This window comes from Solanum stenotomum, chromosome 5 (genome assembly GCF_019186545.1).
Source record: "Solanum stenotomum isolate F172 chromosome 5, ASM1918654v1, whole genome shotgun sequence".
Taxonomy (NCBI): Eukaryota; Viridiplantae; Streptophyta; class Magnoliopsida; order Solanales; family Solanaceae; genus Solanum; species Solanum stenotomum.
The window spans coordinates 60,240,044-60,266,457 of record NC_064286.1 but is presented as its reverse complement, the minus strand read 5'-3'; the positions used below and the strand labels follow the sequence as shown (position 1 = coordinate 60,266,457).

Below are 26,414 nucleotides of genomic sequence, written 5' to 3'. Positions count from 1 at the left end.
TGGTGGTAAGAATAGCGTTAGTGGAGCTGCCATAAAGGCTGCCGCTAACAACATCTGTATCATTTTATAGAAATGATATGATGATACTGGATCTAGATTATAAAATTGAAATGATCGAAGAATTTTGAATCTCGACAAAAGAACCAGAAAAGATGCTAGTATAACGTATTTTTTTGGTTTGGATTCGAAAAAAATGGTTTATGTTAGGTTATAGGTTATGTGGTTTTTATATAGAAAAATTAAAGAGAGCAAGGTTCATGGTGAAGATTGGTTTAATTAAAAAAAACCGTATTGGCCGGTACTTTTTGGAATATTCGTTAATAAAGTTTAGTTATAAGAAATAAGATGCCAATTGAAATTTAATTAATACAATACGATTTAATATTATCAGATAAACCAAATTACAACTTGAAATGGACTCAAATATGTATGAAAATATAATTTATTGCATATGGCTTTTGAGTTTTTTAAAGGTTTCTTATATGAAATGTTATTGGTTATGAGTTATGACCTATGTCAAAAAAATTAAAGGTCAATTATTACATTATTAAATGTATATTTTAGATAATTTGGGTAAATGTGTGATAATTAGGTATTGGATCGTGAATCTAATTTAATCTTATCATGACAAAATTTGTAATGGGAGATCTATCAAAATTTTATTAATTGCAGTTAAATTCTTCTCTAGTCCTTATATAAATATCAGTCGGAGTGATAGTTATATATCTCATTGTGTTGCCATGCCGTGAAATAGCGATAGAGATGAAGACCTAGTCATTCATCAATTGGAGTGATCATGGATAAGATAAGTACACAATTAACCTTGCTAATCTACATTATTTTTGTGTCCTAGTATCGCGTCTGATCTTGATTAAGTTCGGTCATATTTACTTTTTTTAAATAACCGAACCTAAAAGAAAATATCAAATATCGAACGAAAAAATCGAAACGAAAAACCCAACATTATAATTGGGTGACTTTCTCTCAGTTTGGCTTTCTCATTTGCTAATATATCCACATAGGAAATGTCGAGGAAATTATGTTGTTACTACTATTTAAGTCAAATTAATTTAGGACTAATAAGTTATTGAGTTGAATTTTAGGATACTTCTGGGAAAATGCTTTTATTTATAACTAAATACTATAACTCTTGCTATTTTTATAATATATGGTCCAATTCTATGAATTTTCTTGCCAATAATATAATACCAAAGAAAATTCAGAAATGTTCAAATAATCTTAAGGTCATTTCGTGGCATTTTTGCGTAAAAGAAATCATGGAGATTCAAAGCCACTTAATACCAATACACCACTTCCTTTTAACATAAAGGCATATATTTATTAAAATTTATGAACAATTATTATTTTTAAAAAAAAAATTAGGATAGGACTATAGGTCATTTGGACTTTTGTCTCTATTTTGGGCTGATTTTCAATTTATGTCTCTCATAACAAATAATGTTTTTGTAAGGCACAAGTTTATATTTTCAAATTATAATATTACATAAGTTATGTCAGGTCGTAACTTCATTTTCTAAAGAAGTTATGCCCTCTCTAGACATAAATTTATTTATTAAAGGGAAAAAATTAAAGATCAATTCATTTGAAGGGCAAACGTACAATTTTACTAGGACTACATGTCGAATCGAATTGTTCGGGTTTGGGCTGGTTTCAGTGGCCCAAGTTCACATGATGTATACAAGATTCAGGTAGAGAATTATACAATTAATCTTGATGTTATACTTGATTTTGTATTTACACAAGTACGTAATCTTTATACGTTTATGCGATTTCATTGAAAGTGCACTTGGCTTGGGATATAGCTTAGTTGGTAGAGCTCCGCTCATGCAATTGGATCATTGCGATTACAAGTTGGATGTCTAATTGTCCAGGCGGTAATGATAGTATCTTGTACCAGAATTCATAGGAAATATCGAGTACATTAAAATTAGTAGGATCAAAGTTACATATTTGACCGCTCAACCAAAAATATTAGAGTCTTTCATTGAAATTAATAGGGGTACCATCTCAACTAATGCCAACCCCCACCACTCATCACACACAGGGGTCTAGAGAGGATGGTATATATGCAAGCCTTATCCCTATCGATAGAAAGGTTATTTCCGATACACCTTGGCTCAAGTAAAGCAGATATGAAAAGGAAATACATCCAAGAAACCCAAGTCCAACTTATGGGACTTTAACAGTTGACACCACAACTTAAATTCCCATGAGTAAGCAAGAATCCACCATTATTCTTTATCTACATATATCACCATACTATTGGAAACACACAGAAAGATAACTAGATAAGGCTATTTAAGGATGGAATACTAATTCTCATAAATTTGAGTATCTTGCATCAGAAACCACTCAAATGGTCTTTATTTCTTTCCATCAGAAAACTTACTACCACTAAATTTATTCCAAAAGCCAACACATCATAGAAATAGATTGAAAAATCAAAAGAGATATCAAATCTCAAATGAAGTAACTTCATGTCAAAGATCATCAATTGATAGTACAATGAAACAAGGTACAAGCTTATCTTCATGTCAAGAAAAGTAAGAATCAAATTCAAATAGAAAACAAAAAAAAGGTCAATATTCTTCCAAATTCAGGACCTCCTTGCTCTGCTTGTTGTTTCTCGGTTTGCACGGTTGTCTTGCTCCCAAGAAAACATGTCAAGAAAAGTAGAATAAAATGCAGTTACTATTTACCAGAACCTTACTTTTGAAGATGTCAAGGATCAGTAAAATGAAGAGTTAGAATATTTCTTTCTAATGGTGGTGTCCGAGCCAACTTGAGAACACCTCGACTAATTCTACAGGTACCCACCAAGGCTTGTGTAGATAGAAGAAATCAATTAGTGTTTTTTGTCTCCATCCATGCACTCAATTGATCAATCTGGTAATGGGACGTAGAGCCTTCACCAAGATCTGCACCAGCACCTGTTAGTTCGGGTTCAGAGACATGACGAACACATTTATCCTTCATCATTTCTGGTGGTGATTCTTTGACAAGAGATTGCATCCATGACAGATCAGGCTCTTTTCCATTGTTAGCAAGCTTAAATGATGATGATTGCCTTAGCCTACCCAACTCCTCAGTATTGACAGCCCAGTCTGGCTTTCCCGTATCTGTACCCCACTTTGACCAAGTATCAGCTGGTGACCCAACAATAGCAGAAACATTGGAGCCAAGATCACGAGAGCTGAGACTTCTAAATTGCTGCTGCCTGTCACGTTGCGCTAATATTGACACACGGGAATTTCTTGGTGAGATTGGCTCCATTGCTCGGGGAGACATCCTCCCTGATGATGGAACTCCAAATGAGGCCTGTAATAGAGGATTATCAATGTTTCTTGGCGAGAAATTCATATTAATGGGAGATAACAGGCTCTGTTGCTGCTGCTGAAATGGACTGCAAACTGCAGAATTGTGGGTAGGGGAAAAAACAGATTGAGCTACTGTTCTATCAGAAAATCTAGGAGATGAGCTCTCTGCAGGAAAATAATCCTCAAGATTTGCACGGGTAAAGGTCACAGGACGAGCTGAATGGTTCAAAGAATCAGAACTCATGCTGCTACGCTGGGATAGGCAGGAAAACTCATTTAGGAGCTGCTGTCGTTGCACATCAAAATCTGGATATGTAGTCAGGTCTGCAGCTGGTATACCTCTAGCATTGAGCGATGACCGTAGGCGACTCGAATGAACAAAGCTGCCAGGAAGATGCAAGGGTGGGGTGTTTTGTTGGGCCCAACCCATGCTTGAAATTCCATTAGCAGAAGGTGATATTGGAGGTGTGAAAGGTGATGGTGAGACTGAGGAAGGAGAACCTGGTATTAGGCCCATGGCTGCAGCAAAATCCATAGCATTGGCAGCAGCAGAATTCCCACAAGGTGAGGGAACAGCAGAACCAGTAGAGACATAAAGTGGTCTTAGATCCTCCTGCTTGTGGGCAAAGAAGCAAACTCTTCTGTTACAATCTATACCATCTTTGCAAAGCCGAGTTCGATATTGTGCAGGGTGCAGCCAACACTCAAAGACCCCATGAGCGTATTCACACATGTCCCCACGTTGGCAAGCTCCCTTGCGGAACTCAGGGCAAGGTACACAACTGTAGTGGTATTTTCTTGGATCCCTTCTTCGAGCATTTTCGCCTGGATGGAGAAATGGACATTCAGTCCAATCATGCGAGTATGCACGAGAGCAAGGTCTGATCTTAAATGAGAACATCCTGAATTCATCTGAAGAATATATGTCATTTTTTATGTCAGGCAAGGAGGGGTCAACAGGGTATTCTTTCTTTTCTGGTATAGAATATGCTGGGATGGACTTTGCACTCTTTGGGGAAAAAGTTGAGTCTGAAGCAGAAGATGGTGATCTATTTCCAGGAGAAGGCGAACGTGGAGGAGAAGAGCTTGAAGTGGACACTGACACCAGCAGCTTGCAGTCCCCAATTGTACTAGTCATCAGAAGGCTTTCTAGGCATGATTTAACCGAGTGAAAGCTAGGAGATACAACTATAACATCAATAGGGTAATGACCATTGATATCTTTAGAGTGTGGGTCAGCACCGGCTCCTAAGAGAAGTTTGACAGCTTCTGCAGCATTCAGAGATCCACCAGAGGCAGCACAGTGAAGGGCAGTGCTCTTATCATGGCCACAAGAACGATTCACATCAACTTCAGGTAGAGATAGAATCTGCTTTAGAGCATCAATACTTCCATATGTAGCAGCAACCATCAAAGGAGTTCTATGATCAAGAACCATTTGCTTTGAGCCCTTTTGTCGCCCATACCACAGTCCAACCTCATGAATACTAGCTAGGTCACGCTCAATCCATATTTTGAAGGCCTCTATATCATTGTTGGCAGCAAGTTCAAGCAAGCTGGCAAAGGTATCTTCAGTTTCAATAGTCGGATTACTCATAGTCATGTTGGTGGACTAACAGATACCAAAGTAGTTGGTTACAATCTGGGTTTTAAGAGCTGCAATAGGAAGCATATTTTGTAAGCTGTTAGATATCATGTATTTATCTATTTATTGTGGACATATGATTAGACCATACGCGTTGTGTGTAGCCAAGTACTATCGTCAAACATCGACACGACTTACAGAGCTCTAACAACTAGGTGAAATGCTATAGATTCATAAACAGTAATAAAATTCCAAAGAATTCTAATAAGGAGAATAAGGAACTATGCCCCCTAAGGTTGGTGAGAAGACAGCAAAAGAATTGAGCTTGAATGCCTACTTATGACTTCCAAGACAACAGAAAAGGCACATATCACATAAAAAAGAAAAGAGAAGAATCTGTCTTTGTAACCAAGTGAGAAATTTACATAGTACTACTTTTCTGAATTGAAAATATCATCGTCAAAAAATAAAGGGAAAATTCCACTATTTCAGGCTCAAAAGAGTTCTCCTTTTGAACTTCATTTTCTGGAAATCTAATGGAACCATTCAAACATTGGGAAAAAGATGTTAAAACAAAACAAAAAAGACTTACCGTTAGTACAATAGAAATATAACAATACTAACGATCAAAGATCTTATCAATAAGAAATGAAAGAAAATGGCCAAAGATGAGAACCAGAGAATTTTTTTTGAAATACCACATAGAGGAAGGGGGTCTTCTTTGACGTCATCATTCATATATGGAAAGATTAACTTTACCAGAGTTTAGATATTTTGAAAGCTGTTAGATTTTTTAAAGTTTTTCTTCGGAATGAATTAGACAGTATGCACTGTGTGTACGTCCAAGTACTCCCTCCATTACATATTACTTGGCCTCTATACCAAAAACGGACGTTTCATTTTACTTGTCCAACTTAGAAAGTCAAGAGAGTTTTATTACATTTTCCTTTCTACCCATAGTAGGAGTATTAAGTATCTACACTCCCAACTTATTGAAGTCACAATTTTAGATTTTCAGAGCCTATTAAGTACACGGGTAGCTTCACTGACCCTCTTCTTTACACCTATTAAGACTTCCAAGCCTAGTTGGCACCAAAGACCATGTTAAATCATTGTTATGTTCATTCACTTCATTGAATTTTTAAAATCATATAAGGTTAAGAAAAATACACCTCTAATTTAAAGCTTTCTTAAAGAGTGTGCTAGGTCAAACGCGGGCCAAGTAATATAAAACGAAGGGAGTACTATCTTCAAAACATAGACACAACTTGTTAGAGCTCTAACAACAAAATGAAATGCTAGAGATTCATAAACAGTAATAATCTTCCCATTAATTAATTCTAATAAGGAGAAAAGGAACTATGCCCCTTAGGGTTCGCAAGAAGACAATAAAAGGATTGAGCTTCAAGCCTAATTTCTGACTCTTAAGACAACAGAAAAGGCACACATCACATTAAAAACAGAAGAATCTGTTCCTAGTAAACAATTAAATTCACATAACTACAACTTCTCTGAATTGAAAATATCATTTTCACTATTTCAAAGTCAGACTTTTCACTTTCCCTTTCATCTTCTAGGTAACCTAATGGGACCATTCATACCATAGAAAAATTGGGATCTTTGCACAAATAGCTACCCGAATTCACTATTTACTTTTCATAGCAGATATATATAAATTATACATATATCATACATCCTCCCGCTATTTTTAGTTGAAACTTCGGAGTGAGCGACTATTTAGGTTAATTCCTCCATCACAAGTAAAGGAAAACTTACCCACTAATTACAGATATAGCAAAAAAGGTCAAAAGGGGTAGAACATCGACCAAAAACCCCCCCAAAATACCCAAAAATAAAAATCAATCTTGAAGAATTTACAAGCATACCAATTTATCCATCTATGTTTTTAGTTAAAATCCAAAAAAGGGCAAACCAGATTGAAGAACATCCAAGCAAAAACAAAACTGACCCATCAAAAAGCATTTCAAACTAAAGCAGTCCTAATTTTGCAATGAAATTGAAACATATCTAAAATTAAAGTGAAAAATCAGTTCTTTCTCACCAAATTCTGAGCAAAAAGCAAAGTGTTTAGCACCATCAACAGCTCCTCTCCACCATTTCTACATATAGCTATGGCTCCGTATGTATATAGAGAGAGAAAGTGATACTTTTTCTACAAGAAGAGAGAGAAAATTATGATAACACAAAGAACTTCTCTTCTCCCTTTTTTAGCACTTCGCCATTTTCTATGCGCGCTCTCTTTCAGTAATGCGGAGACTTATTTTTTTGTCAGATATATACATTTCTTACTGTTCAAATTATCTGTGGTATTTCATTTTATGCTAATTTTTGTATATATAATTTTTATTATTGTATTTATAATCTTTAAATAAAGATAAGATGGAAATTATAATTTTATCATTAAAAATTTATGACAAATAATATAAAATATTTGTGTACTTAAAAGATAACTTGACTTTTCATCTCAAGTCTTAACGGTAGAAGGTAGAGAGTTCATCGGGTGTGAGCAAGTCCTTAATCTCTTATTATGAGTGCTAATTTTGTCATTTTAACAACTTTTAGTACAAATATAGTGTTTAGATTAAAATTATAGAATTACGTCAAATTCATACGTTGATTTCTAATTTTGACCGCGCAAATGTTATGTTAAAAGGATAAAGTTGTCATTCTCAACAAGGCTCTCATTTTGTGGGTTTTGGTCCTTCTGGCTCTTTGTTATGGCTAATGAGTGATTAGGAACGGCTAAAGCATATTATTGATATTTCAGATATTGCGGATTTCTCCTAATAATTTTTCTCTTTCATGAAAAAATCAAAAAATTATATTTTTTAAGGCACTTGCATTTTTTTTTTATTTTATAACCTTGTAGAAATGACACTGCGTGTGACATTTGTGGATGAGTTTTTCGAAATTGTTTATCATGGACATTATTTGTTTATCATTATCTCACTTTAATAGTATTTCTTAAATTTATTTTTTATTCTATCCATTCTTAAACAATTGTCCTTGTTGAGTTAGCACTTTCACCTCCATTACACCAAAAATATTATGCATGCCTAATATACTTTCTTGACCAATCATATCGTTTTCGATGTGATTTATATGTTATGAATTTAAACCGTAAAATCAGTCATTAATACTTGCAATTAGGATGGATTGACTATATCATATCTTCTTCGGTTGTCTTTAGCAAGCGGTCACGGGTTTTAACGCACTCTTCTAAATTCACTTTAAAGTTGACTAATTCGCTCGATTAAGTATTCAAATGTGTATCGTGTACAAAATATCATAAGCGTTCAATATCTCTATATATAACATCTTTGTCAAAACATTGAAGTAAGTCTCAACTCTCATATCGAAACATAGAAACGGTCTGATTAGCGTAAACCTAATATGATTCAACCTTTTCGAATATAACGAGATTTTTGTGTTTTTTTCAAGAAAAAAAAATTAGGAACGTCATGTACTAGAATATCATAATATCTCCTAATATATTATACTAGTATATATTATTTTAGAATATCTGCTAACTAATATATTACTAATTAAAGATACAAGTATTAAAGATTATCATGCTAATTAAAGTGCTTTCATCACTTCAATTATGTACCTTCATCTCCTTCAATAGGTAGATTAATTACGACCATGATTATTATAAATGAACAACCATAATCAATTAAACCCTTAATTACAGCTTGCTTAATTACATACAAAAATTTCAAATCAATTGCGTATATTGTAATCTAATTAAAAACTGCACCAAAATCTGGAAATCCACAAAATATATGATTTAATTTTAACTAAGAAAAAATTTCCACACATTGTACATTATTAATTGACAGTAGTTGAAAATTGAACAAATTGACTATGTTGTACTCAAATCTATCAATTTCCACTATATATCCAAATTTTTTTTTTTTGTTGAAACCATGAAAATCCACAATTGTTACTCTTCGAAGGCGAACGAGTAAATCTGTTCATGTGCAATACCCCTCAAATCACACATGAAGTCATGAAATGTAAGCGACACTAGACAAATGTGGTGCGATGAACTTGATTGAGAAGGTGTTGACATGAGTAATTGATGTCTGACCTCCTTTATAGGATGCCACCAGTTACCACATCAACATAAGTACATAACCACCCTTACGAATTTTTCATATGGAATACCACCTACTACACCGACTCAACTATTTTTACGGGTTTAAATATATATTTTGTTGGTTGTTTTATTTAAGTATTTATTTGGTTGTCTGTCCAAAGAGATTTGTAACGTCCCTATCTTTTAAATGGCAGGTATAGGAGAAAAGTTTTAATATTGCTTTCACTTGGGTAAAAAAACTTTATAAAATATTTGAAAAGTTTTAATATTGCTTCCACTGGGTAAAAAACTTTATGGAATATTTTCTTTTCTAAATTTAGTTCTATGTAGTCAAATAGTAATTTAAATATATTTCCCAAATTTTCTCCACTTATAAATGGCACATTTTAGAGGAATACATTATGCTATATGACAGATTTGGATTCAGAATTAATTATTAACTCTCACGGATTTGTGTGAGCTTATTCAAATTGTCGATTTTAAACTCGAATTAAGGAGGAGAATTGTCGAGGATCAGTCAAAAACAATTTTTCTATCCGAAAAAATAGAGGTAAAACTGTGTATATGCATTTGGTCGTCCCTAAAACTCACTTATGAAATTACAGTGAATATGTTATAGTTATTGAGTATTATTATAGAGCGACAAGAAAAATGATCTTAATATTTTTAATCAGTAGATTAAATAAACAAAATTGTCTAGCCATAAGTATATAATCAATATACATACTAATTATATAATATTATACTCGCTTAAATATATTTTTTGAGAAATAATTTTTAAAAAATTATTTCGTATTTGTTATGAAACTTTTCAATATTATTGAATAGTGTAAATTAAATCCAAGAAAATAAAAATAAAAATAAAAATAAAAAATGGAGTGAGAGGCATAACGTGAAGGACTTCTGATCAAGTTCAGTAATTGCTAATTAATTGGACCACATTGGCCAATAAATGAGCAATATTTAAGAGGCATTTGAATTTCAAAATTACTCATATTTGTAGAATAAAAGTCATTTTATTTATCGACCGTGTGCCTATAGAAGAATGAATCGACAATTCATAGTAGTGATTCGATTAAAGACTATTTGTAACAAAGATTACAACTTATAAATTAAAATTAGTTGATTTTTTTAATGACAGTAATAAATTAAGATAATGATTGAATTTAAGTGAGATCCACTCCTATTTGTTTTGTTTCATAGATGACTAAAAAATAATGGCATAAATGGCATTTTGTTGAACGATATTACTCCCTCCGTCCACAATTAATTGTCATGGTTTCCTTTTTTAGAGTCAAACAATAAGAACTTTGACCAACATTTTACGATGTATATTTTCATCATATTGATATGCAAAAAATTGCAACTTATAGTACTTTTTGTATAGTTTTTGAATATCTAATTTTTTTTAAAAAAAATATCGAATTAACGTAATCTAATTTAACTTTAAAAATTAGTCAAATTGACTTTCGAAAAGCGCAACATGACAAATAAAAGTGGACAGAGGGAGTAACATAAATGAGCTTAATCTTTAATAGATGATATAAATATGTCTTTTCTCAAAGTTTGATGACATATTTAAACCTTTTCTCGAGGCAAAATTGCAAAATTTATGATATTTGGGAAACAAGATAACGAGGCTAAAAGCCCATCTTCTGAATATATCCATGATTACAACCATTGATGGGCTTAGGGACCATTCGTACTATAAAATGAAGCTATTCAAGTCATATTTAGACCCAAACAAAGGCGGATCTTAAGGATAGCCCGGGTTTCACCCGAACTTTTAACTTAGAAATCGAAAATGCATGACATGCACATATAGTTTAAGTAGCAATATTTACTAGTTTAACTCTGAAGGAGAATTAATCATCTTAAAAACACAATCAAAATTTTCATAACATAGTAATCGAAAATGCATGACATATATATGTACATATAATTTGAGGAACACTTACTAATTTAAGATGGAGGGAATTAATCCTCTTCAGTTAAAAAGATCATTTGAACTTTTGACAATATTATTTTTCCTAAATGCATAAACATAAAAGACTTCGACCTTAGTAGGAGAAAAAATTAACGTATCATCTAATAATCTTCTTCTTTTTGACACACATGAATTAGTTGCACCTACCGGCCTTCTCTTTTTCGGAGCCGGTGGACACGATGAATTCTCCGGTATCCGAAATCTCTTCCCCTTAGGCGTCATGCACGAATATTCATGCACCACTTCCTCCATATTTAAGACGAGCATCTTTATCTAATCAAGAAGTTAGAGCACTAGGATTTTGGTTTCCGAAAATTTTGGAGGTGATTGTAATGAACAAAAATCTCACTTAGTACGAATTTATTCTTCTTTCAAGTTGTCCCTTTTATCCAAGAAAATAGTTGAAAATTGGAAAGTGAGTTTTTGCTAATGTAAGCAATGAAAATACAACAAAAACTAAGTACAATTAGTAGAAAACAAAATAGCAACTGCTACGATGAAATTTTGCATGACAATTTTTTTCTTTTCTAATTTGCTTACTAATCATGATAAGAACAAAATATTTAAATACTAAAAAAATATATAGATAATAAAATGTCATAATAAATAAATGAGAGTGCAATCTCACTTGTAGATTAGGTGTATAATTAATCCCTCCTTGTTAGGTATGGACTACATAATTTGAACTAATTTGTATAACAGGGGTGGACTAGAGAAGTACGTAGGTTGTCTTGATTTTTTTCGATCCTGCTTGTTTCATGGGCAAAATTTCACGTTGAATTACTTTTGACTTTTAACTTAAATGTTTACCTATAAAACAAATGAGAGTCGGAAGTTCAGAATCATCGTATAATTTCCGAGTAATGACATAGGTACATCAATATCTTGGGCCTCTCATGCTACTAAATAACATACCATAGGCCTCAAGAGTCAAGGTGAGCTGCCCTGTGCCTAATTTGGGCTTATCTCAAACAACAATATATATATCAATTACCATAGTGAGCTTGATTATTAAAAAAGATAGTGAATCTTTGTATTAGCTAAGTTCACGAGTTAGAGATACGCGGACTCAAACTGCTAACATCCGCCGTAGGGTAAACCACTACCTCTCACGTCCAATTTCAAAGGTTCAGATTTAATCTAGTCATTAGGAGTTATTGAAATTGAGAAGCCAAAACAGGTTGGTACCTAATTTTTATGCAAATTTTAGTGATATATTAGTAAAAACTTATGAACGTCTAAAGTTACAATACACTTTATCGTTAAGACTTGTGACAAGACCTATTGATTAAAAACTTTAGTAATCTATTAAAAATATAATTAGTTAGTTGTGTGACAATTGGATAGTTGGAACTACCATCTTTTTCTTTTTGTGATATTTGAACTCAAATACAATTAGTAGAAAACAAATTAGCAACTGCTACAATGAATAAATTGGCTTGGTGATATTTCTAGTTTGCTTACCAATCGTGACAAAGAACAATGCCTTTTTTTATTTATTGAGAATTATTAAAACAAAAGTTTGTATAATAAAAGAATGTATAGAAAAAAAAAAGTCATAATAAATAATATATATAAATGAGAATGCACTCTCAATTGTTATCATTCAATGTTTTTTTTCTTCAAATTGGTATACCTAATCTTCAAGTGAGTCATTTTTTTAAAGTTAGTAATTAAGCATTTAAGGTCATTCAAAAGATGTTTATTTGTAAGTTTTCAAAAATATGAGATTTTAAATTGTCAAAAAAAGATATGTTACATGTTATAGCAAAAGATGATCGATTTGTTCATGTAAAAGTTATTTACACCAACAATACACATTACTTAAACATTATGACAGTTTGAAACACTGCATATCATCACCTTTTGCTAGTAACTATGTATCGGTTACAAATGGAAATAATCATACACTAATAACACTATATCCTAGGCGCATCTAATTTCTTTGGTGATTTCTAATGTAGTATACATTGAAATCCGCCTAACTATTGACTACTCTAGTTAACTTAAAATAAAAAATGAAAATTCAAATCGATCGAGAGAAAAAGCCACGTTAATCAAAATTCAAGAAATTAAAAGGATTGAGAGTTTGCTTTGTCATTCCATGATTATGCCGCACCCAAAAAACAAATTGAAATAGAATGGTACATTATATATCTTCTTCTTAAGCTCATTGAAAATATATTTAATTTCCCAAAAATCATTACAAAAGTGTTTTAACACACAAAATCACTCAAAATTCTCACTACAATTTTCTAAAACACTCGAGAGAAAGTATTCAACTAAATAATTCAAGCACAAACTAGCAAACTAATATTTTTATATGTCAATAAGGGTACCCAATCATTTAAAAAATAGAAAGCGGACTCCTATAGACTAATTAACATACTACTATTAATTCCAAACACACACACATATATATTACAACAAACTATTTTTTCTAATACTAACAATCTTTTTTATCTGATGTACAAAATATCATGCGTTTTTATGGGCCCGCATTCCAAGAAATATGATGTAGACAGTCTAACAAAATTAACGATCCTTAATTAAAAGAAGGCTCGTTTAGCTGGAGCTCTGCCAACAGCTCTCATCAAATTGGAAATTTCAACAATTTTTGCAACTTTTGTTCCTCTCTTTGCTTCTGCTGATGCCTTTTTTTCTTCTGCTTTTCTGTGTGCTTTTGCTATATCATTTTGCATCTTTTCTAGGGCTTTTACTCTCTTCTCCTCCAGCTTCCTCTGATAAACAATAGAGACGGATTGAGAAATTAAACTTTATTAACGTAAGGTTCATGAAAAAAGCTTCCTACCAAAAAAATATTTATTGAGTTTGGATGAACATATACATTACATCTGCGGTACACTCTTACTAGTGAACATTCTAGATTCATATATCTGGGACAGAGCTAGAGGCGCAAGGGGTTTATCTGAACATCATTCGTAAAAAATTATATTATATAAAGTTAATATAAATATCATTTTTCTCTAGTTATATATAATTAGTTGTAATTAAGGAAATTAATTAATACTTGGAAAATAAAATAGACAACTTGATCAATAGGTAACCTATTTCTTTAGAGTCTAGGTAGGTAGAGAATTAGAAAAAGATGTGGGCAAAAGTTCATCAAGAACCACTCAAAATAATGAGTCACAACTTCTATATTATTATTATTATTATAATAATAATAATAATAATAATAATAATAATAATAATAATAATTACTATCAAGTTAAAGTAACCTAGAATAACAAAGTAATTTTTCACCAGTTATAACGGTACGTCAAATTTAATATAAAGTGCTTATAACTAAAACTTTTTTATGAGATTTTTTGTTTTGATTTTCATTCGATGTTTAGTATTTATTTTGATACTCTGATTCAAGTGAAATTTGAAATTTATAATTATGGAAAGAATTTAGATTACATAGATATGTAGGGGTGTTTTAAAGTTCAATTTAAGAATTTCCAACCTACAAGGGAAGAACAAGTGGTTTGCATTATTAGAATATTATTATTATTGGACTAATTTAATATCTAATCATAGTCACGCTGGACCAATCATGTGCATGCACAATCAATATATCGTAGGGACAAAAAATGAGTGCTCCTGATTTTTAGCAATCATGTAAACCACTAATAATTTAACTATATGATGCACATCATTATCCACTCAATATTGTTATTTATTCTTCTTTTCATTCGATGTATTATATAAAAATCTAAATTTTGATTAATATAGATTCATGTCAGATAATAATTCAATCAATTCAATATACAATTAAGCGCATATACAAGAAGCATGAGAGGTAAAACTAAGTTAATTTGTGGTGGTAGTTAATTTAAAATTAGAGTCAAATAAACTCCTATAGACATGGGCTGTTTTTGTACGTCAATTTTTTTGAAAAATGTTTACATTAGAAAATAAGTTTAAAATAAGAAAAATAACTTCACTAGTGAACATACGAAAAACAAGCTCTACAAATGATATTTTTATCCTCACCACCTTATCTTCACCCATCTTCCCGTTGCCTCCACCCCAGCTCACCTTCCATATTATTTGTCTAGATTATAGTATACAAATGTTTTAGAATAATATTTTTGCTACATACCAAACATAAAAAATAAATTGAGAAAAAATTATTTATTTTTCAAAAAATTATTTTCTAAGAAAATATTGTTCATCATAACATTTTCCTTCCTATCGAACACATCCACAATGTAAAAAAAAAAGTTAGAATCTGAAGCAGAGCTACAATTTCAATTGAATATCCAGAACCCTTAAACCTAATAAATTCCAACTCCGTCTCTATGAAAAGCACAATGAAAGAAAGATAATTTTTTCCAAACAATAATACAAATAAATCAATGAAACGTACCTCAATTTTCTTCATCCAAGAGGTAGCTTTTTGTACTTCTTCACTTTCCCATCCATTAATAACAGCATCTTCACGTTTAAACCTATTATTAATCTTCGAAATTTTAGCATTTTGCCATGCACTTATCTTCGATTCAACTTCTTCTTTTTTCACCCTTTGAACACTACTAACTTCTCCAATATTATTCCTCAAAAAATTATTATTAATCCTTCTTCTCGGAGACGAAGAAGGATTAATAATAATCGGATCCAAAGTATTACTATAATTATCCGGCACGATAGCTAACGGATTTGTTTCTTCAATTGGCGCATCATTGTTTTCGCCGATGCTCCCCAAATTATTATTATTATAATTGTTGTTATTGTATATATGATTATTGACCTCGTTCTCGCTTCCGTGGTTGTTGCTAACCGACGATCCCGCGAGAACGAGGGCGTTGAATTCCCGGCTCATAGTAGAGAAATTCTCGCTAGAGGCTACTTCGGAAATCGACGATGATCTATGGCTACTTGTTTCCCAAGCTTCGATTCGACGGCCACGATTTGATGGAGGTCTTGGTGGGGTTAAAGCATGGATGTCTCTGATTTGTTCTTCTTCTTGATGATCATGTTGATGATTTTCTCTTATAGTATTGTTGTTGTTGTTGGTAGTGGTGTTTGCTAGGGTATTAGGTGTTTGATTATTCAACATATCAAAGATTTTTCTACTTTAATTTTTGGTTTTTAGTGTATAGTTGAGTTGAGGGGTAATAGTAGTGGAAGGGAGAGGAGGTGGGGTTAAGTACAAAAAAAATTTAAGGTGAAAAGAGGAAAAGAATTAAATATATAGATGATGACTATGGTTTTTTTTTTTTTTTATAGATTGAATATGAGAGTTAATGGTCAAAAATATACTAAGACGGTGGTCGGTGTGAGGTTTTGAGGTTTCAGTACGAAGGAATTGTTCATATGGTTACAAGTATCATTCCATCTCCGATCTTAAGATTGGGGTTCGAACCACCAAAAGAGAGAAATGATGAGAGTTGGCTCCCAATCAACATCAAGATGTATTGCATTTTAATACAAATGAAATGATAATTGAGATATGAAACTAACGAAAAAAAAAGATCGATAAATAATGATGCCACACATGCACGTAGGAATAGTAATTGAATTATGAGAATCCAAGAAATTAGTGGTGCCTTCTTCTGCATTAAGATTGTAAGTGTGTTTGGTCAAAGTTTTGTCCAATAATAATTTAAAAACAAATAAATATAATATAACTATTGTGGTTTAGCTTATTTATTTATTAGTATATAAATGACAATGTATAATATTTATCAGGTAATTAATTACTCTATATATTTATTATAATTAGCTTTTCTTTTAAAGAAATTTAAATTAAATAAATTATTTTTCATATCTCCATTGCTATATGGGTAGCCAATAGCCATGTCCCATTTGACTCTTTTTAAATGTTTGGGAATTTGGGTATACCACAACAAGTGCATACGTGGCTCAATTTGAATTTTGAATTTTTACTAGCTCATACTTTCTTTCTCACGTTAAGACGATTTCGACAATGAATTTTTATAAAGAAAAGGAGAAGAATCACTTACGACCTTATTCTTATAAAGTGGACGTTAATTATACATGTTGATATCAAATTCATGAAATACTTTTTTTAAAAAATAACTTTCACATTTAGCAAATATAAAAATCATATTTGTATGCTATAGGTACAGTTTGCATAATTGTGCTCCATAACAAATTTTATGTTTGCTATGGAGCATCAAATTGTATAAATCGTTGGGGGAATCAGATTTGTATAAAATCGTTGGTAGCCTCTCATTTGTATAAATCATTGGCAGCCTCTCGTTTGTATAATTCGTTAGCAGCCTCTCAATTCAATTTTATGTGTTTGTATATCTGCATAAAATTTGAATTTGTATACAATTGAATCGAACTAAAACGTTTGTATATCGAATCTCTCTCTCTCGCTTTATACAAACACAAATTATACATTGTATTTTGTATAATCTGTGTTTGCATAAAGTGAGAAAGAGAGAAAGGCAAAAGAGAATTGGGCAGGGGAAGATTTGTATTGTATAATTATAAGTGTATATGACGAAGATATATGTATTTGCATGTGTATATATAATTTTCTCTCACTTTATACAAACAGAAACGCAATTTATACATTTGTGTTTGTATAAAGTGAGAGAGGCNTTAGCAAATATAAAAATCATATTTGTATGTTATAGCTACAGTTTGCATAATTGTGCTCCATAACAAACTTTATGTTTGCTATGGAGCATCAGATTGTATAAATCGCTGGGGGAATCAGATTTGTATAAAATCGTTGGTAACCTCTCATTTGTATAAATCGTTGGCAGCCTCTCGTTTGTATAATTCGTTGGCAGCCTCTCAATTCAATTTTATGTGTTTGTATATCTGCATAAAATTTGAATTTGTATACAATTGAATCGGAATAAAACGTTTGTATATCAAATCTCTCTCTCTCGCTTTATACAAACACAAATTATACATTGTATTTTGTATAATCTGTGTTTGCATAAAGTGGGAAAGAGAGAAAGGCAAAAGATAACTGGGCAGGGGAAGATTTGTATTGTATAATTATAAGTGTATATGACGAAGATATATGTATTTGCATGTGTATATACAATTTTCTCTCGCTTTATACAAACAGAAACACAATTTATACATTTGTGTTTGTATAAAGTGAGAGAGGTGAGGGAGAGACTGGCAAGCGAGAAAGGGAGAGTGGCGAGCGAGAATTTCAGGGAGAGAGGCAAATGGCAACATTTTACTACGGATTACAATTTAATTAAACCGTGGTTATAACATTTAATTTGAATTAATAGTTTGTTATTATATACAATTTTTCAATAATCAAGCCCTAAAAAGTAATTGAAATTGCAGTTTCTGAATTAACAACTAACATTCGATTTGAAATATTATTCCAAAAAGTAAATAAAAAACAAGAGTACACTAATGAGACATTTATCATATAATAATCTAAATACGCCAAAAATCCATAATAGGAAGTGTAATCTTTAGAGATTCTATCTCCCTATAATAAATAACTACTATATACAATAATTTTAATATTCATGCACATTTTCTCTACTTATTAAAGTTTTTCACCTACATTGAATTACAAGTCTCTATTCAAATTGCTTATGTATATTATTAAACTCATACATATTTACGATCCTAATTTTTTTTTTGTTTTGACAGAAGTAAATTACTTTTAAATGACGTTTGGATGTAAAAATTAAATAAATTTGATATCTCTTCCAAATATTCTAAAAACTAAAAAAGAAAAAAAAATCAGTGATTTTTTCCCCACCATTTAAATTGTAAAAATCACTTTCTTCTTTTGGCTCAAAGTAGTGTCGGCCAGAAATATTTTGCATGGGAGGAGCCCACAAAAATAGTAAAGTAGGTAGTGGTGGATTGGTGGTAGTCGATCCATAAGATGGTAGAAGATTTCGAGTTTAAACTCTTGAAAATTAAGAAAGGGAAAAAGGATAAATATATCTTCGAACTATCATAAATGGTATGTAAGTACCCTCTGTTATATTTTTGGGATATTGGTGTTCATGCCGTCCAAAAACTAGAACATATATGCCCTTCAATCTAACGGAAAGCTAAATAGGGACATGTGTCATAATTTTATCCGTCGATCCGATATTTAATAAATGTAGGGTCAGTGGATAAGATTATGACATGTGTATATCCATTAGTATAAATGATATATATGCTCTAGTTATTGGACGACATGGGGCACTAATGTCCCAAAAATATGACGGAGGATATCTGTATACCATTTATGATAATTCGGGGGTGTATTTGTCCTTTTTCCATTAAGAAAAATGGAAGTGTCACCCAAGTAAATGAGTTATGTAATGCACAAATTTGAATTTTATCGATCTCAAATACGAGTATTGGGCATTGAACCATATGAATTCAAACACGCGTGTACCTTATCAGTCAAAATCATAAACAACAAAACAAAATTTCCATGTGGAGTCCACTCGTTGGTTAATACTAAACTATTGTCTTGCGTCAATTTCATCAAACAAGATTGACACGTCTACGATAAATTACAAATAAAATAGAGATAATATCATTTTAATCCCTAAGGTATTGATAAATTTAGATATAGTCTTTATGATATATGATTCCGACACATTTAACCTTTAATTAATATAAATATGTATGTTTAGTCCTATCAAATATGAAGTATACAAATACAAACTTAACATAAGGCGTGAGGAAATTGAACTGAAACGACGATCAACAAAAGGATAAAAAAAAAGTGTATACAATTGAAGATGTGTTTAGTCTGATATCATATGGACTAAAATAGAATTTATCAATAAATTGAAGGATTAAATGTACTATTAAATAAATAAAATATTAAAGGGCTTTAAAGATGCCCACGTCACACGTAATAATCAACATTATCAAATCACTAAAAAAGGACTAATAATATTATAATAACTAATGATTAAGACATTTAAGAAAAATCAAAGAAGCATATTTTTACTTTTTGTTATATTGTAATTTTATAAATTTTCCAATCAAATATAGTGATGTAAATGTGAGTGGGAAGAAAGAAGGTGGAATATGACATTCGTCCATTAATTATTTAATTTTGTTTGTCGTAACAAAGTTAGATAACAAGTGTTTACTATGATACTGGAACATATTACATGAAAAGGATGTTTTAAATATTTTTAAAATTGTTTTGTTGTTTATTTTTATTATAGTTGGTGATCTCCGTGGTGACTAGTGTTTTATGATAGTAGACATTTGAAGTTGATATTTTGTCCACATTAATAATATTTCTACATTTCGATCTACAATGTGCTTAGCATTCCGCATTCACGTAGGATTTAAGGTAGGGTCATACCCCGAGGGTTTGATGTAAGCTGCCTATCCTAATACAAGCATCACTAAATGACTTCATGGCTTGAACTTGTGATTTATAGGTTAAATGTAGACAACTTTGTTGTTGATCCAAAGCTCAAACGGGGGAGGGGGATGATGTCAACATAGAAAATTAACGCGTAAACTTGATCAAGAAAATTCTTAGTGATATAATTTTCTTGAATTTTAATTTGATGAAAGATGGATTTATCAAAATTGTTAGCACCCTACCTTTTTCCTTTCTTTTTTAATTTTTTTTATTCACAAAACAACAAGCATATCCTAACCTATTTCAGATTTTTTGCAATTTGAAACATGTAGGGTTTTTACCCTTTTATCATCTTGTAGGCCATTACTTTTTGTATATACTTTGTTGATTGAGAAATGGGCATGTATTTTTATTTTATATAATGATGGTCAAGAATCGAGATTATCTTGGACACACCTCAACTAATTATAAAAGATACATATTACCTCTCACTGGCACAAGTACTGAATAACTCTGTTCACGAAGACTTAAACAAATCAGAAGAAAGCACATAGGGATTCTTTTGATTCCGCTAGAATTTGAACATTAGACCTCATGATTCCCAATCACTTCATTGATCACTAAGCCACATTCTTGAGTACATACTAGAAATGAAGATATTTAGTAAAATATGTGCCTAAAATACCCCTATGACAATATAGGATTTTATATATAATCTGCTATTTGTCTAAATAGAAAGGTTGCTTCCTATAGACCCTCGGCTCAAAGAATGAAAGCAAACCATTATGGACTAAAATTGAGAAGAGCCCAACCCAGCATTCCTCTCATTTCTTGGGGTCACACTAAACCTGTTTACCAACTTTGATTACCTCAAGGTGAGCTTTTGCTAAAGATTGAGCTTACCACCTTTTCCTTTGTGTTTTAACTTATTAAGCAAATAACACATATTACTGAGACAGTAAATAATTCCTTGATTTGCAGGAAATGACAATAAACATCTTTTTTTTCTCCACTTGGATTACAAGATAATGTTCGAGCAGTTGATCAATATGAAGTTCACCTGAATAGTTCTTCGAAACTAAGAACATGGATAGAGATAATACCTCAGAAGTGGGGACTTTTCTGAGCGAAATCCCGTCTTGCAACAAGCAACAATCTCATTTAAGGTCAGGGGATGTGGTTGCTTTGGTGTTTACACTTCCCAGTGCCTGCTGAAATGCTCAGATGATGGCGCAGACACTGACTTTAACCTCGGCAACGAATCGGGATTGCTGACCATGACTATATATACCAGTTCCAAAAGAGGAGATATACAAATGACATTTAACAGAATAATCATATAGTAATATTTCAAACTCAAATGAACCTAATCATTGGTTAGACCAATTATTGGATAAAAGCTTTTGTATTGTGCAAGAGAAATGTGAGTCGGAAAATGAGGCTGATTAGGTCTCCTCAGGGAAAATTAGTTCTTTCTCTATATTAAAGCTATCTGGATTGTAGCATCTAATATCATTCCCGCATTTGCCCTCTTCCATCTAGCTTTATCTGATGAATTTAGCCCTTACTAGGTCATTTAAGCTCTCTCTGGCTTCGTTGTTTGGACTCTCCAAAAAGCAGTCGTATCTGATCCTCCAAAAATGCACTACTTTTGGTTGGATCCAACATGCACCACTCGGCAATTATGAAGAGTCCGACAACATAGCTCTTTGGCTTTACTATCTTATCACAAGTCTCAACCCCCTCCTTCCCCTCTCCAAAACCAAAGGAAAAAAAGAGACAATTCCAGAAGTAGGATCTTTGCAATATATTGTCAATGGAATGATATTTACCAAAAATCTCTGCAAGAACAAGCGCCGTTTACAAATCTGTGAAACCTAACTCTGTCCCTAACAATTATCTCTCTGTTGTATAAGCTACTAATTATCTTCGTCACTTCATGGCAATCCCTACAAACCCTAAGGTTCTTCACTATCCTAATCACTGTTGGTGCTTTTGTCTTCAAAAGGCCAAAAGCAATAGCTAACCTTTCACTGTGCTCACAAAGTGCAATCTCCTTCTCTTCATCACTCACATTATGCAGAATAGGAGCAATCCAAGGTTCATGTCCTGCAGAGTATACCCTTTGAGATATATCCCTTAGGAACTCTTTGATCTCCTCTGCTTCAGGTTGTGACCAATCACCCATCACAAACTCGTGGACAAAACCGTCAACTTCAATGGAACTGCATCCTGGCATAGCCTTAATACCTTTGTCTTTCATCTGTTTTCTCACGTGCCGCATTTTCTCCCAGTCTGATACTGATGCATACAGACTAGAGAGTAGGATATAGTTCTCCGCATTCCACGGTTCTAATTCAATGAGATGCTGACCTAGAATTTCACCTTTGTCCAAGATTTTGTTCTTTTTGCACCCAACAAGCAATGTACGCAATATTGCTGGACATGGGGCAAGTGGCATGGATTCAACGAATGAATAAGCTTCATCAATTAAGTTTGAACGGCTCAACAAATCTACCATGCAGCCATAGTGCTCTAAAGATGGCTCAATCCCAGACTCAACCATGCTTGCCCAATACCTTTTCCCTTCAGAAACTAGTCCACTATGGGCACATGCCATAAGAACCCCAACTAGTGTCACATGGTTAGGTTCTACCTGAAAGCCAAATTCAAAAATAGATTACAGATAAGTTGCTAATAGTCAGTACATCAGAGTTTTACCATTCAATGATCGGTTATAGTAAATAGACAAAATACTACATCTCAATTCATCTGATTTTACGCAAACATTCAACACCGAGCCTCATAAGAACAAAGTCATGCTCTCCTTAAATATTATATGTGCATCAAGATGATAACTTTCATACGATTTAGCAAGAAAAATTACATTTTACAGCATTGTTCATAATAATTGCATTACCTTAGCTTTGTTCATCCTGGAAAAGGTCACCAGTGCATATTCCGCGAGCCCATTTACTGCCAAGCCAACTATCATTGAGCTCCAAGCCTTGGCATCTTTAAAAGGCATTGCTTCGAATACTTCGATTGCCTTTTCAATGTATCCACACTTCGCATACATATTAACAAGCGCAGTACTAAGCTCAAGATCATTCTCAATCGATTGCTTGTCGATATACGCATGCACCCACCTCCCCAAATCTAACGCCCCAGACATAGCACAAGCCGAAATCACACTCACCATTGTAACCTTATCAGGCAAAACACCCGTCTTCTGCATTTCCCTAAACAAACTAAAAGACTCATTAACCATCCCAAGTCTTGAATACCCACTAATCATTGCACTCCAAGCAACCACATTTCCCTCAGGAATTTCATCAAACACCTTCTCCGCCAACCCAATTTCCTCACATTTCGCATATAAATTCAACAACGAAGTCTGAACAAAGGGACTCGATCCAAACCCAGATTGAACAACATGCTTATGCACTTGTTGCCCCTCATCAAACGCCGCCAAAATAGAACACGACTTCAACACAAACGCCAAAGTGAAACTATTCGTTTTCGGGTAATTTCTCTTGAGCAACTTCTTGAATATGAAAAGGGGTTCGTTAGAAGCGATATGGGATTCAAGAAAACCTCTAATGAGAGAATTATATGAAAATATACTAGGATTTGGGATTTGGGTAAGTACCCGTTTGGCGTAATTGAGGCTGCCATTGGGTGAAAGAGCTGCAAAAGTGAGAACTTTTGAGAGAATGAAGGAGATTGTTGAAGATGGAAGAAACGAATGAGTGATTATATGGCCATGGATTTGTTGAAGGATTCTCAGATTTGGACATTTTTGAACCAGTGAAACGAGTCTTTCTTCTACTTCTTCCAGCTCTTCGAACTTTGAGTGGCACTATTTGGAGGCTAATCAAGAATTTGAAATTAGTGGGAGCAGAGTCTAATTTATACTGCCAACAAATTTCAACACACATATTTAGAGGTATAAGGTCTTAACGCCCACAAAAAATTTCGGTCAAAAATTCGCCGAAGTGCCGTATCACCAAAAATTTATGGACTATAGCACACGAAAAATGGTAAAGTTTGAATTTTCCCGCTTTGAGCTTCGTTTAAACTTGAAAATGCGGACGTTTGCCCCTCAGGACCAATTCACGCCATTAATAAGGTCTTAACAGACGCTCACAAAAGTATCCAAGATTTTAGAATACGACACTTGAAATATTTAGGCTTGAATAACTCGTAGTTAAAAGAGTTGGTTGGCAATTCGAACCTTATAGGGAGTTGAAGAGAGGCTTTTCCGTTAGTTCANTAACCTGTTAAAGAAGTAGCGGTACCTCAAACTTCAATAACTTCAGCGAACGCAAGAACAGCAACAAGAGCACACACAGACTCAGTCGATCCACAATTTTATTTATGTAAGAAAATGTATGCAGAGAGGAAAAATTTCAGTGTTTGAAAAAACGAAAAAGACCTCTTATTTATAGCCATTTGCAGCAAGGAACGCGTCTGTTCAGAAAATCTGTTCAAACCCATTTTTTCCAAAACATTGTGTCCTTTGGGAAAAGTAACGACTTTTCGGAAGGAATACCGTTTGGGAAAAGTAACGACTTTTTGGAAGGATTACCGTTACACGTGAATTTCAAATAAATTCAGTTGCGCCAAATTAATTCTGTTATTTAATTAACATTCTGAATTAATTTATAAGAGAAAAGAAATGATTTAACAAGATTGATTAAATAAATTTTGTCCAAAAATATTATCAATCAATCACATCCGAAGCCGAGGTCGAGCGACGACGACGGCGCGAGGGGGTACCTTCTTCTTAACCCATTAAGAACTAAAGGATGTGTTTCCTAATATAAGGACAACAATTTCCTTTCTTCTACCGATATGGTAAAAATGACCTTTCATTTGCACTTTTGCAATGATGACTTTTCATTTTCCCTCCAAAATTGGTTCCCCCTTTTTCATTGGTTCTTCCACTTTCCATTTTCTCTTTTTTATTTCCCATTCACACCTTGCTAAACCCAACAATAAGATCTTAACAGACGCTCACAAAAGTGTCCAAGATTTTAGAATACGACATTTGAAATATTTAGGCTTGAATGACTCGTAGTTAAAAGAGTTGGTTGGCAATTCGAACCTTATAGGGAGTTGAAGAAAGGCTTTTCCGTTAGTTCAAAGGCACTAGGGATGAATCATTATAGACGGTATGATGTTTCAGAGTTTGCTCGTATCGAATTATTCAAAAGCTCATCAACATGTCCGAGAGATGATTTCATTATATATTTAAAGTTATGAATTTGTATCTACACATATAACAAGTATAATTAAATTTTATGTATAAATTTATATGTTACGTTTAATATATTGAGTTTATATGAACTAGCTTTATTCTTCAACTGAGATTAAGGAGATTTGAGTCGTAAAACATAGACAAGCCCTTTTTTGATCTTTAGATATCCAATTATCCATAATTGTCATAGCAAGTTATCTATAAGTTGGTTTATTACATTTGTTGATAATTTTATAAGGATATAATAGATTTACTATTACATATTAAGATACATTAATTATTAATATCATATATAAAAACTTACATCAATTTACATATTTACATAACTTGGGCTTCAAAGCTACATTAGAATTCCCCAAACCCAATGGGCTAAAATTATTTTCCAGCCAAATTGTACAAAGGTCGGATTCAAACTTTATTGGAGTAATTTTGTTGTGTCAAAATCTAACTTCATATTCGAAGATTTGAAATTTTAACAAAATGAAATAAGGATATTGTTAAGAAAATGAATTTTGATTCAACTCAAATTTTAATTAGTAGTTCAAGAGATAAAGAATTAATCAAGACCATATAAAGTGATTGATAATACCCTTCCAAACACTTTTTGCACGCTCAGGATTGAACATCTGAAGCATGAACAATATAAGATAGAGACTCAATATTGAGTAACTATGAATTTATTCGAACCAAACATTGATATCACATTAAGAAAATTGATCTTAGACTTAACTCGACTTGAAAAACTACCCCAAGATGAGGAATGTCCAAGACCATATAAAAGAATCTATCGGCATAAGGAAATTAGACCCCTTTA

The 26,414-nt window shown here is 32.7% G+C and overlaps 3 protein-coding genes across 3 annotated transcripts; all 3 read right to left on the bottom strand.

Moving 5' to 3' along the window:
• Positions 1-2,474: 2,474 nt before the first annotated feature.
• Positions 2,475-7,187, bottom strand: LOC125866055 (zinc finger CCCH domain-containing protein 24-like). The gene is made up of 2 exons (XM_049546343.1): positions 6,986-7,187; positions 2,475-4,994 (listed from the first exon to the last, which is right to left on the bottom strand). Exon 2 carries the CDS (start codon positions 4,939-4,941, stop codon positions 2,863-2,865), a length of 2,079 nt encoding a protein of 692 aa, XP_049402300.1. The 5' UTR covers positions 4,942-4,994; positions 6,986-7,187; the 3' UTR covers positions 2,475-2,862.
• A 5,977-nt stretch (positions 7,188-13,164) lies between these two features.
• LOC125866073 (remorin 4.2-like) lies at positions 13,165-16,244 on the bottom strand. The gene is made up of 2 exons (XM_049546365.1): positions 15,412-16,244; positions 13,165-13,774 (listed from the first exon to the last, which is right to left on the bottom strand). Exons 1-2 carry the CDS (start codon positions 16,099-16,101, stop codon positions 13,583-13,585), a joined length of 882 nt encoding a protein of 293 aa, XP_049402322.1. The 5' UTR covers positions 16,102-16,244; the 3' UTR covers positions 13,165-13,582.
• A 5,044-nt stretch (positions 16,245-21,288) lies between these two features.
• LOC125866065 (putative pentatricopeptide repeat-containing protein At5g40405) lies at positions 21,289-24,238 on the bottom strand. The gene is made up of 2 exons (XM_049546355.1): positions 23,258-24,238; positions 21,289-22,993 (listed from the first exon to the last, which is right to left on the bottom strand). The coding sequence occupies exons 1-2, from the start codon at positions 23,633-23,635 to the stop codon at positions 22,166-22,168; spliced, it is 1,206 nt and encodes a 401-aa protein (XP_049402312.1). The 5' UTR covers positions 23,636-24,238; the 3' UTR covers positions 21,289-22,165.
• Positions 24,239-26,414: the final 2,176 nt, after the last annotated feature.